The sequence below is a fragment of the Sander vitreus genome, chromosome 23 (assembly GCF_031162955.1).
Source record: "Sander vitreus isolate 19-12246 chromosome 23, sanVit1, whole genome shotgun sequence".
Lineage (NCBI taxonomy): Eukaryota > Metazoa > Chordata > Actinopteri > Perciformes > Percidae > Sander > Sander vitreus.
In genome coordinates this window covers 3,514,115-3,526,120 of record NC_135877.1, presented here as the reverse complement: position 1 = coordinate 3,526,120, position 12,006 = coordinate 3,514,115, and the positions used below count along the sequence as shown (strand labels likewise).

The 12,006-nt window shown below is 43.9% G+C and overlaps 1 protein-coding gene across 3 annotated transcripts in view; it reads right to left on the bottom strand.

The window, feature by feature from the left end:
• Positions 1 to 6,794: 6,794 nt before the first annotated feature.
• net1 (neuroepithelial cell transforming 1) overlaps positions 6,795 to 12,006 on the bottom strand; it is a 37,894-nt gene continuing 32,682 nt past the window's right edge. For all 3 annotated transcript variants that reach the window (XM_078281559.1, XM_078281560.1, XM_078281561.1), the window contains 8 exons: positions 11,308 to 11,415; positions 10,989 to 11,153; positions 10,444 to 10,506; positions 10,032 to 10,205; positions 9,399 to 9,656; positions 9,120 to 9,290; positions 8,704 to 8,890; positions 6,795 to 8,589 (listed from right to left, as the gene is read on the bottom strand). In XM_078281559.1, the coding sequence (XP_078137685.1) occupies positions 8,129 to 8,589; positions 8,704 to 8,890; positions 9,120 to 9,290; positions 9,399 to 9,656; positions 10,032 to 10,205; positions 10,444 to 10,506; positions 10,989 to 11,153; positions 11,308 to 11,415 (1,587 nt within the window). In that variant the 3' untranslated portion in view covers positions 6,795 to 8,128. The remainder of the gene's footprint in view (positions 8,590 to 8,703; positions 8,891 to 9,119; positions 9,291 to 9,398; positions 9,657 to 10,031; positions 10,206 to 10,443; positions 10,507 to 10,988; positions 11,154 to 11,307; positions 11,416 to 12,006) is intronic.

The window sequence follows — 12,006 nt, the reverse complement described above, 5'->3', positions numbered from 1 at the left end:
ATGAATTCATCGCCTACGTGGTCCACCAGCATCGACGGAGGCCCTTCAACAAGTCGTGTTGTTGTGCTCCATCAAATATGCTGCAGAGGGAGTTTTCCTCCAGCTGTTTTACCCAACATTTTCGTCAAAACAGTCCTTGCACGTCGTCTACTTTGTCTGTAATTTACTTCTTTGGCAAAGGTGGCGATGTTGTGGCAGTTTAGACTGCTCTTTGTCCCAGCTAAATGAGCCCTTATATACCTCTCCAAACAACAAGAGTTCCATGACAATGCAACAATCTCATGTTCCTTCCTAATCCTTGGCAAAGGACAAAGCCAGATAAATATTTATATGATTTTAGTGTCGCAGTTGACATTTTGGGAAGTGCGCTTATTCACTGAGAATTAGATGAGAAAATTGTGATTTATGCTTCTGCGTTTAATCTACGACGTGGCTATGTACGTTGGTACGTGGAGACACGGACCCTACGCCGGACCCTACGCCGGACCCTACGCCGTAGCCTGAAGTGCACCTCTATACGAAAAATGTAACTACACGTCGCGGCGACGCACGTCGCTTGGCCGTGGCTTGGTAGCGTTGCATTTCCCCCGACTCATTTCCTGGTTCTCCTTCTCCATAAACAACATGAAATCAAGGAGAGGGTTAACTTCTCCTGCTCCAGATTTCCCACCGTGGTCAGAAAGAACAGGGGAGACGCTTTGTTTCTCTCACTATGACTCTAACGTCACTACTTGCTTCAAAGCAAATCGCCGTCACTTATTCTTATTCTTTATTTTATAAAAGGACAACATACATTAATCAACATTTCTGTAAATGTGCCAGTGTTAGCCAGCTGGCTAATTTCCAACTGTAGTCCTTTGGGCAGATGATTTTAGACCAGAGCAACAGGAAACGGCAAGGCATTAGTACAGGTTAAACTATACAGATATAAGTCAACAAGACACCATACAGACAGCTAGAGCAACAAATAAGCTTTCTCAGTAAGCCACGCAGAGCTACAGGAAGCAGCAAGACATTAGCACAGTTCCACATCAACAGTATCCCCATTCAGTATAAGAAGCCATGCAAGCATCAAAACACAGCCAAGCAACACAGACCAAGCCATCTTCTCGCACCGTTCAACCATGCAGAGCAGTAACAAGCAGTAATAAAAAGATGAAATAGGCTTCATCACTCATGAGGGAGGTTCATTCTCTCACTCCCTTACTCGCTCGCTCTACCATACACTCCCCATGATGCCCACGGCGAAAGCTCTGCGTGAAGCCTTTGCACATCCATGAATCACGCTTAAGGCTACATCCACGCTACTACGTTTCTGTTTAAAAAACAATATATTTTGCTTCGTTTTTAACCTCACATCTTCACTACTCCAGCGTTTCCAAGCCCCTAAAACGGAGACATTTGGAAATACCGCTGCCCTCGTTTTGGTTTGAAAACTCAGAATTTGCTTTGTTGTCTGGACGGGCACAAACGGAGACCTTTGGAAACAACACAAATCAGTCAGTCTTATCTGTTAGGTAGCTTACTGTAGTGGAATGGCTTCGAATGACGACCAAAAACGCTTGTCTTTTACTGTGACCATTTACTGTTCAATATGTTGCAGTTTTACACACAAGAAAGTGAACAACTTAAGCATGACGGACGTGTTTTGCATCTAGCGTCTCACGTTCATCTCAGTACACGCTAGCAAGAGTACACAACAGACAACTTCTGTGTAGGCTACTTCAAAATAAATGCACTTCCTGTGACGGTTCGCAGTAAAACTAAATTACTGTTAAACAAATAAGGTTGTGTACCTTTTCAAGTATGATGTAAATCTTATTCAAGTGCTTTAAACAAACATTTCACACTTACATACCTTTCAGTAACAGTTCCACCTCGTCGTCAGTCCAAGCAAATTAATCTCTGGTCTTACTTTTCGCCATTGTTGTTCTTTCTCTAAAGTAGTTTCTGTATTTTCAATTTACACATCCATGATGTCCATGAGTAATGGCAGACAATCTGCTTCCTGTTTACACCGGCACGCACATGCCCAGTGTATGCCACTGGTCATGTGATATGTGTTGCAGACTTGTAAATATGGATGAAGATTAGTTCTGCTACTGGAGCTAAAAACTCTTGTGGAAGCAGATCAATTTTGTCTCGAAACAAAAATGAAAATGAAAACGTAGTAGTGTAGATGTAGCCTAAATATGAAGCTGACCAGCAGCCGATTAGCTTAGCTTAGCATAATGACTGGAAACAGAGGGGAACAGCTAGCCTGACTCTGTCTAAAGCTGAAGAGAATCTGACTACCAGCATCACTGAAGCTCAATAATTAACATACTCCATCTTATTTGTTTAATCTGTGCTGTTGATTTACTCATATCAGTCTTGGCAAGGAAGTCAGTGGGAAGTATTTCCGAAAAACGTCAAACTAATCCGTTAATCAGCTGTGCCATTTTGAAAACATCAATATAAATGTGCCAGGGTTAGGGATTCACTATGAACGACCCATTTCACATTACACATGTAGTCATTTTACTTTTTAAGAAAGTAAAAAAAGAAAAGAAAAAAAAAAAGGGTACTAAACAACAGTTGGTGACATTAAAGAACGGCTTGTTTATTGCTAAGGCCATATGGTCAAAACTAAATGATTTAATAATAATGTATAACAATAACAATAACTTATTTCACTAGTAAATTGCTGTTGAATGACAAAAACAACAACCAGATAGGAAAAGGACATTTACAATAACTTCAAATGCACCACGAGGCTGTAGTTTACCAGTTTCATTGTACACACCGTCTGTGTTGTTTCTCCGACGGCAGCTGCAGATTGTTACATCCCGGTGTTGAATCCTCTACAGTGAAATACAGTCACACTTTACACCGTTTAGCGTTAGCTGTCAGCATTTTAGCCGTGTTTAATCCAGCTACTAGCTAGCGGTAGGCTAACGTTAGCTGCTGTCGAGTATAGTGTTAACTAGCCAGCGGAAGGCTAACGTTAGCTGCTGTTGAGTATAGTGTTAACTAGCCAGCGGTAGGCTAACGTTAGCTGCTGTTGAGTATAGTGTTAACTAGCCAGCGGTAGGCTAACGTTAGCTGCTGTTGAGTATAGTGTTAACTAGCCAGCGGAAGGCTAACGTTAGCTGCTGTTGAGTATAGTGTTAACTAGCGTCACGTGCAGCGGTGTTTGTGTTTCCTGTAACGTCTGTTTCAGAGCAGCAGAGAGAAGAGCAGACATATCAGTGGCCCCAGATTTTCGTCTGTATGCAAACGTCAATATGGAATGGATTAATCTGCGTTAATTTTTTTAACGAGTTATTTTTTCTCAGATTAATTAATCAAAATGAACGCGTTATTTTGACAGCCCTAATATATATATATATTTATTTCAGGTGAATACTAGTTTACTAGAGGAGTAACTTATTATTTGAAGTAATGCAGTAATGCAGGAAGTGTGCATTTGGTTCCCATGATTATTGTGTTTCCACAACAATGTTAGAGGAGTGGGATGTGAAGACGTGATGAAGAAGATGAGAAGGCAGAGGTTAACTCATGTAAGTCATGGCTGTAAAAAATAAATGGCATCTGCACATCTTTGCCAAGTGCTAACCAGTACACAAGGCATCCATGAATTGATAGTTTGGATGATTGATCATTTTGGAGGGTCATAGAAACATTTTTACTGGCGAAGGGAGGGTCAAGTCTAATTTTAGTAAAGATCCCAAAACTCCTCTGGTGGCACTTTATATAAATAACGAACAGTCCCTTACTTGAGAAGATTTTTACACCGTTGAAAAAAACGGTAGTTACCCTTTAAGTAAAAGTTCATCGAAGTAATAGTACTTTTACTTAAGTAGAATATTTTTGTAGTCTTTCCACCTCTGCATTGGCTAATTGTCCAGAATGAGGTGCCACTTCCACATTGTAGTTGTAGGTAAAACAGAAGCAGGAAACTGTGAGTCAGACCAGTCAGGGAAGTTTGTGCCTCCCCCAGTTCATCTGACCCTTGGAGGTGAGTCTCTTCAGCTCAGATACTGAAGCGACTGCAGGGTGTGTTTGTTGAGTTGTTTGCTGGAGGGAGATAAGCGTCAAAGGATGTGGCGGTGACAGATCACTGACAGGAGGCTCAGCTGTCTGTGTCCGTCAATAATCTGTCCCACAGATCTGTCAATAGCACACATGAGCTGCTGATGGGGAACTTTCTGCTACACTGGAGAGGGCGTCCTGCTGTGTTTTTGTCTGGACTGATTCTCAGCTGCGTCATTTTGCTTAAAGCAGGGGTCTTCAACGTTTTCTAAACCAATGACCCCTTAACTGAGAGAGAGAGACGGAGCAGGGACCCCCCTACTGCATATTATATAAAATTAAGTTGCATATTGAACTGGGCCTACAATAAAAGCCTTTATACATACCTTTTTAGTGCATAGAATACTAAGCTATTAAAAATAATAATTGTTTTAATGTTAAACATACATGTGGCACAGGGAATCCTCAGGATGAACTGTATCTGTGAATCTTACCTATAGGCCAGTAAGCCTATTATCAATGTGTTTTTTACACAAATAGGCTGACTTATATTTGCTAATAATATGTTGGATTCATGTTGACATACACTTTGTTGCAAGTTAGACAGTGTGCGGGTGTTTCTCTGCAACTTTTGACTTACATATCCCCCTCGGACGCACCTGTCTCACGTTATAGGTGTGCGAAGTATTTTTCTGTAATGAAAAACTTTCAAAAAATTAACAAATAATTTGAAGGCCCCCCTGCAGTAACTCTGAGGACCCGCCAAGATCTCCAAAAGTGCCACTTGTTTTGTAACAGCAGCTGACATTTATAGAATGTGGCATCCTAAAATCAGCCTCAGCCACTTCATTGGCTTGTTCAGCAGGGATGTTTAAACACATCAACACTTTGGTTCGGCCTCCAACACTGAAATAAACAACCTCTTTCTGTCTTTGCATGGATGGAGGGCAGACAAAAATACATCTAGGTTTACTTTAAGCATACTGGTTCCTACTCAGTCAAAAGTCTTTGGGGTCTTAACAATAATACTTGTTGTCTTTTACCTTTAAACCACAATCAAATATGAGCAAACTGATTTGAATTTCCATTTTTTAGGAAAGTACTTATTGTTAATAAGGGTATGGTTTAAGTATTATCAAATTTGATACCCATAAATACTGGTAAATGGACAGTACAATGACCTATTTACAAAAAAATAGGACAGGAGAGTGTTTTATTTTCCCAGCTTGCTGTTTGACTTTCATCACAGGCCGAGTTAGGGTTCTAACCCAGGAACTTAGCAGCACCCATTTCACTAACTATAATGCTGGTACATGTCCAACTTCCATTAAAGTAAATAGAAGACTGTGTGGAGAGCATGAGCGAATGTTTGGAGAATGCTCTCAGTTTCTCAGAGGCAGACACGAGGCCTTTTGCCAAGCAGACATATTAAAAGGGAAGAAAATCTGCCTTGCTCCAGCACAGACCTGTTTCACATTCACAAAGCTCGCTGATGGCTGAAATGAAGCTGTCTCTCTTCATTTTCTTCCAAGTGATTACCCAACTAGACAACAGTATATGAACTGAGCTTCCAGTTTTAAATCCTTTAAACCCAATCTGTTTATTAAAACATTTCAGAGGCTCTTGTAGACCATTTAGTCTTCCAAATGGAAAGCACAGACCTGACAAAGGGAGGTTTTTCTTTCAATAAAAACTCTCTATCGACTAATAAGTTTGTTCAAACAGGGACCAGGCAGAGATGTCGCAGTTTGAAAAAAAAAAAACCTGACTGATTCCTACGCTGCAAATGTTTCTCTTGGCACCTCCATGGAACTGACTGTTTGGTTAAGAGTTAAGCACGGTCATAAATCAATGGGTATCTCCTTTATTTAAAGACACTCTACAAGTGTTATGTGAGTCATACAACCTGACCTAGTCCAATGAGGATGTGCAAGCTGTTGTCTATTTTAAAGTCTATAAAAAGAATAGTTAGACATTTTGGGAAACAACGCTTTCTGGCTGATAGTTAAATAAGAAGATCCACTTGTCACCTTACTCTCTGTACAACTCTAATGTCTGTCCAATCACTACGAAGCTAGAGCCAGTAAGCTTAGTTTAGCACAACAACTGTCAGTCGGTTAGCTTAGTTTAGCACGAAAACTGGCAGCCGGTTAACCAAGTTTAGCACGAAAACTGGCAGCCGGTTAACCTAAGTTTAGCATGAAAACTGCCAACTGGTTAGCTTAGTTTAGCAAGAAAACTGGCAGCCTGTTAGCTTAGCTTTAGCACGAAAACTGGCAGCCTGTTAGCTTAAGTTTAGCACGAAAACTGGCAACCTGTTAGCTAAGTTTAGCACAAAAACTGGCTACCTGTTAGCATAAGTTTAGCACAAAACATGGCAGCCTGTTAGCTAAGTTTAGCACAAAAACTGGCTACCTGTTAGCATAAGTTTAGCACAAAACATGGCAGCCAGTTAGCTTAAATTTAGCATGAAAACTGGCAGCTGGTTAGCTAAGTGTAGAGTGCTGAAGAATGGTCTGACTACACTGATTCTGGAATAGGGGAAAAACATTCTGGCTTTGCTTTTCCTTAAACCAATTAAAACTGCCCTAGGCAGCACTAAACCCCAGGATGCTGCAAAAGTACCCTGGCAAAATAGATAGTGGAAGGGGAAGAACATCCAGCAGTGTTGTAAGGCTTTATCCCAGCAATGTAAATCCATTGAGCCAGACTAATGTTGATGTGAATAATCGCAGTTCTTCAGAGAGAAAAAAACCCCATAAAAGACATGAAACCAAAAGTTCAGTTGCAAATCTTACACAGATCTTTATTGTTCTTTAATTACATACAGTTCGTAGCAACAAGTTGCCCTTTTCTCTTTCTTCTCTTTTTCTCATCTTGTGCACATAACAAAAACCTTTTTGTGTCTCCCTTCCCCTACATACTTTTTTCCATCGATTTCACTCACTTGATGTTTACCATCTATCATCCATCTATGAGCAAGATATCACATCAACTTACACATGAAGTTAATGGAGTTAAACATCTTGCATTGGCAATCTATTTCAGTTCCAAAACACAGCTTTATCCATCTGTTCTCTTTTCCCTTCTGCCTTCAACAACATTTCTTTTATTTCCATCTTGTACATGTTTTACTGTCTGTGTAAATACATCCTGCTGCCTCTACTGTTACACGCAGTGTCCACAACTAAAGTTCCATGCAAGATGCTACACTGAAAAGTGATCCGTTTCATCCTGAAAAATCCGCTTTTTCAAAACCAACATGGCTCAGTTCAAAATTTTGTTTCAAAACAAAACTCCTCATCTCTCGTCACGATTCGACATCGGATGATTTACGACCACTATACTTCATAGTGATGTTTGTTCAAACAGAGAGAGACTGAAGTCTCATATGTCACTGGATTTAATTTAATGCCTCTGACTGCAGTAAATGCAGAAAAAAAGAAGTGTCCAGGTCCTTATATCTGTCATTAAAGGAATGTATAAAAATAAGACGTGTCTTCTGATTAATCTCAAAATCAGACTTTTACAGAGAAATTTGTAGCTTTGTGTAGTACATCATCATCATCTTTTAGGGGGGATTCTCCTCCTTTCTTGCCTGCTAAACATGCTCACAATTTCAAATAACTTCACCTAAAAGCTAAAACAGTGCTGCTTTATGATACCTACAAAATACTACAATACATTTTAGAATATAAAAGTGTAAAACTTTCATTAGCCCCCCAAAAAAGGTCTAAAATAATGCTTAAATATCAAATTAATAGTAAACCGGATTGAATGCACCACCTCTATCCTTGTCAACACGATAGATGTACACACACACACACACACACACACACACAGATTTGTGTGTGAAATGTGCGTTTGCTTCTCATTGGGCTTCCCTTTTCAGAGCTGGTGGAAGCCGTGCATGTCTCTCCAGAATACTGTGTCTCTGTGGGATGCACGTGGATGGAGGGGGTAAATAGCTGCCGAAGAGGACAGTAACACAGAACACTGTTTTAAAAATACGCACGCACACAGACACACATAAATACAAGTCTCACGCTTCTCCACGTTGCCTTTTTACAAAAATGTCCACCCAGGAGTCCATTTTTCTCCTTTTCACCTCACTTCACACCATAGTCTCTTTTCTCTTCCCTAAAGAGCACAGAGACTTCTTGTCCTTTTTGGTTTTGTGCGATGTGAGCGAGGAGAGCGGCGACGTGGAAGAGGACGACGACGTCGTTGACGACGAAGCTGACGAGGAGGAGCGGGATAGAGGGGACTTTGTGGTGGGGCTCGGGGTCGCGCTGTTGCACGGCGTGCTGGGCGCGGACTGAGAGGTCGGCCGCAGGCAGTTCTCGTCCGCTTCCTCCATATGGACGATGGCGGAGATGGAGGATGGGCGGCGCTTGGAGCGGGCGTCGCTCGCCGGCAGGGACGGTGCCGAGGGCTCGCCGAGCGGCCGGTGGACGGAAATGGCGCTGCGGAGACAGTTCAGCCACTGCTGCTTGTGGAAGACGTCGTTGACCTGCAGGGTGTGGGACTGCGCCTGGCTCGGGTCTTGGGAACGCACGCGGAAAATGTTCTTGGCTGTGGAAGAGAGTGGGGAAAAAAGTGGAATTAGCAATCTGCTATATTTAACAGAAGACAATTTATATTCCTACATTAACTGCTAGAAACTTTCTATAAAAAGGCAAGCCTTACCTTTGTCTGCGTTGCTGAAAGCGCCTCTGAAGGATCCGCCCATTCTGACATCTCCGTCCTGCAGGTCGTCCAGCAGGAGATCGTGCACTGGGATTGGCTGCCGGTAAACCTGGAAACACTGGCGCTCGTTCCTTGTGACGGGGCGGGTCAGAACCAGCAGCTCGGTGAACAGGAACACATGCAGCTTCTGGAAGGAAACAACAAAAACAAGGACAAAAATTAAAACCAGATATTTATTTTCTACAAGATGTTTTCGGTTATCAAAGTTCATACTAGCATGGGTAAATGTAGGCTATTTGGGGGTCAGTTATAGCCTGATTGCCTTGTACGGGACGTGAGGCTTGTGTTGAGTGAAGAGGCAGCCATGTGTCGATGAGAGGAAAGAGTGTGTGTGTGTATGTGTGCGTTTTGCTCACCGTGCCGCTCTTGTTCCGCAGCTCGCCGTGACACAGCAGGCTCTTGCACTGCTCGATCAGAGGGTCTCTCTGCTTGTCGTCCAGATACTCCAGCTTGTCGATGTAGTACTGGCACTCGGACTCTCCCTTCTTCATGTTGATGTCCGACAGCACGCCCTGCATGATGGTGATCTGCACACATGAGGAATCAAAGCATTACCTTCTGCGACGTTAAGATAACGGATCTAAAAGATAACGTAAACATCCTGCGGTAAACTTGAATCCGGTTCCTTGACTTACCGCTTCCTCCAGGCTGGCGGCGTCCGGGTGCTCTGCCGCGGTGTGTCTCAGGATCTCTTTGAGCAGCAGCGGGTACTTGACCAGGCGCGAGCGCGGGATGTCCAGGAAGCTCCATAGGTCCAGCTTCCTGCTGAAGGGCGACTCGAGGCAGCGCTGCAGGAAGTCCTGCACGCGCGGGTCCTGCTTCTTCTGGTCCAGCAGCGCCTTGGCAGCCAGCTGGTTGCTGCAGTAGTTCTTGTAGGCGTTAAGCCTTGGCAGCTGGAGGGGAGACGAGACACTTACTAACGCTGTCTGTCTTTACTGGAAAAACACGGCTGAACTTTGACAGAATCGAAGACAGGGCCGGGTAACAAATTCAACACTTTATAGCACCGACCAAATTGCCTCCTTAGTATCGAAAAAGTACCCAATACCCATTTTCAATCCCTAAAGAGTAAATCTCATCTGCGTCTATGAGCCCATAAGCATTCTGCAATGTAATTTCTTTTTGTTAAAATGGATTTCATAAAATTGGTATCAAAAAGGATCATTTAGGGAATCGGCATTGACGTCACGGTATTGGTATCAACATTTGTTTTAACGATACCAAGCCCTAGTCGAAGAGGCTGAGGTCCTTGGTGACGAGACACTTACCCAGTCTACGACAATCTGTCCGATCCGGCCCACAGTCCCGTCTGGCGCCGTGGCTTTGGTGAGCTGCGCCAGGAGGTCCTCGTGCAGAGGGATGTAGGCGTCCAGGTTGCCGAAGATGTGCGTGAGCTCCTCCTCTGACATAATGGAGAGCTTCAGCATCGGGTCGTGGTACGCCTGTGCACGGGAGAGGAGCCAAACACGTCAAATAACAACATCCCATCAGGCCAAAAAGGGGGATGAATTCTATGAATAGCTTGTAAAGAGCAGTAAGGGTACGAGAGAAAAGGACGAGGAATAATTCCTGTCTTTTTATAGTTCCTGGCTTGGCTGTGTGGGAGGCCTGCCAGACTTTGATTTAATGAGTTTGCTTAATATATACTCCCTCTGCCTCAGAGATTTATAAAGCACAAACCTTGCGTGCGAGCTGGAGGTCCTCAATCAGGTCCTGTTCTCCACGATACAGCTCAAATATGGCCTGGGGAAGGGGAGGAGGAGACACAAAAAGATGCTTTTTTAGCCAACCACATGAATCAGGATGTCATTACATTATTGTAACCGATAGCCATTACACTAAATGTAAAACTGCACTGGTGCCCAACGACTGAAATCTTTCTGGCTGCTCTCTCCCACTCTCTCTTGCTCTCTGTGTGTAAAAGTGTACAAAGTTTATGGCTTCTGACAGTTGGCTAAGATGTCTGACATATGCAGGACAAGTGGCAGGAGAGCCCTAGTTTGTTGGCATGTCAGGTATATGCGAGCTTACAGAGACAGGGAAATGAGCCCGGGGATGCTTTTAGCCCCATTTAGACCGTTTGACACAAATACTACAGGGATATGTGGAACTAGTCTGGTAGACGGGGAGAATTCACCACTGTCTGGCTCCTTGGCGTCCTAACCATGACCTACAATTTGCTTGCCGTTTCTACTGTATGTTCATGTCTCAGTGCTGATTCTCACCTCCTGCCGCTTGATTTCTTTGGTAGAGAAAGTTCCCTTCTGGTGGACGTCTAGCGTCTCTGACCACAGCATGCTGTTCCTCCTTTTGGGCGGTGTGGGGGCCGCTGCCTTGCTGCAAGGCTTCTGGGGCACGCCCGGCGACTTGCCTTCACCCCGGAAAGAGGCCTGCACATGGGAAAAGAGGAAGCCCCAGATGTCAGACATGTTGCAATTGGAAGCCAAGTTATTTGGTGCAACATGCAGAATAGCAAAAAAAGGTGCCCTTTGCCCTGAGGAGTTCCCTTTTTTTTGGGGGGGGTTTAATGTCACGGGAGCTTACCTGGATGGTTTGGCCGAAGCGCCGGACGGCCCCATTCTTCACCGGAGAGATGAGGTTGGCTAGCGACGTCACCCTGCCGAGAGGACGGACCCGCTTTGTGCTGGGTTCCTGAGGAAGCAAAATGGAAGGAGAGATTAGTCGGGCAATTTTATCACAGCTCGTGTCAAAGAAATGTCAGAACATTCATTCTGCATGCAGCAACAGAACAAATCGATCAGTAATGCCAGATATGACATCGTCCGACCTCAGTAGTAAGTCCAGTCTACGCTTCCTTTGGGACTTCCTTGATTAAAAACACATCAAGTCAAGTCATAAATCCTCATTATTGACTTCACTCCCTGCTTTAGGGCGAGGAAATAGGAGTAGCTGGAGCCGGGGTCCAGCCGCAGACAGAGATACTGAGGAGGAGGAAGCAGCCCCAGCAGCTGTTGGCTCTATCATGTGAAGAGTCTTGCAGCCAGGCCTGCCCACTGAGCACAAAGACCCTTTCTGACTGCTGATCTGGAAGGGGAAGGGGGTTTGGAAGAATGCCAGGAATGCACAAGAACCTGCTCTCAGCTGTTCAACACCCCTCCCTGCACACTCGGCTACTATCTGGCCCGACAACAGCTATAACTCCACTTGAGAGTGGATCTGTTCCATCACTAAAACAGTGTGAGATAAATGCATTCTGAGTGCTCCGGCGCTTTAACTGCCTTT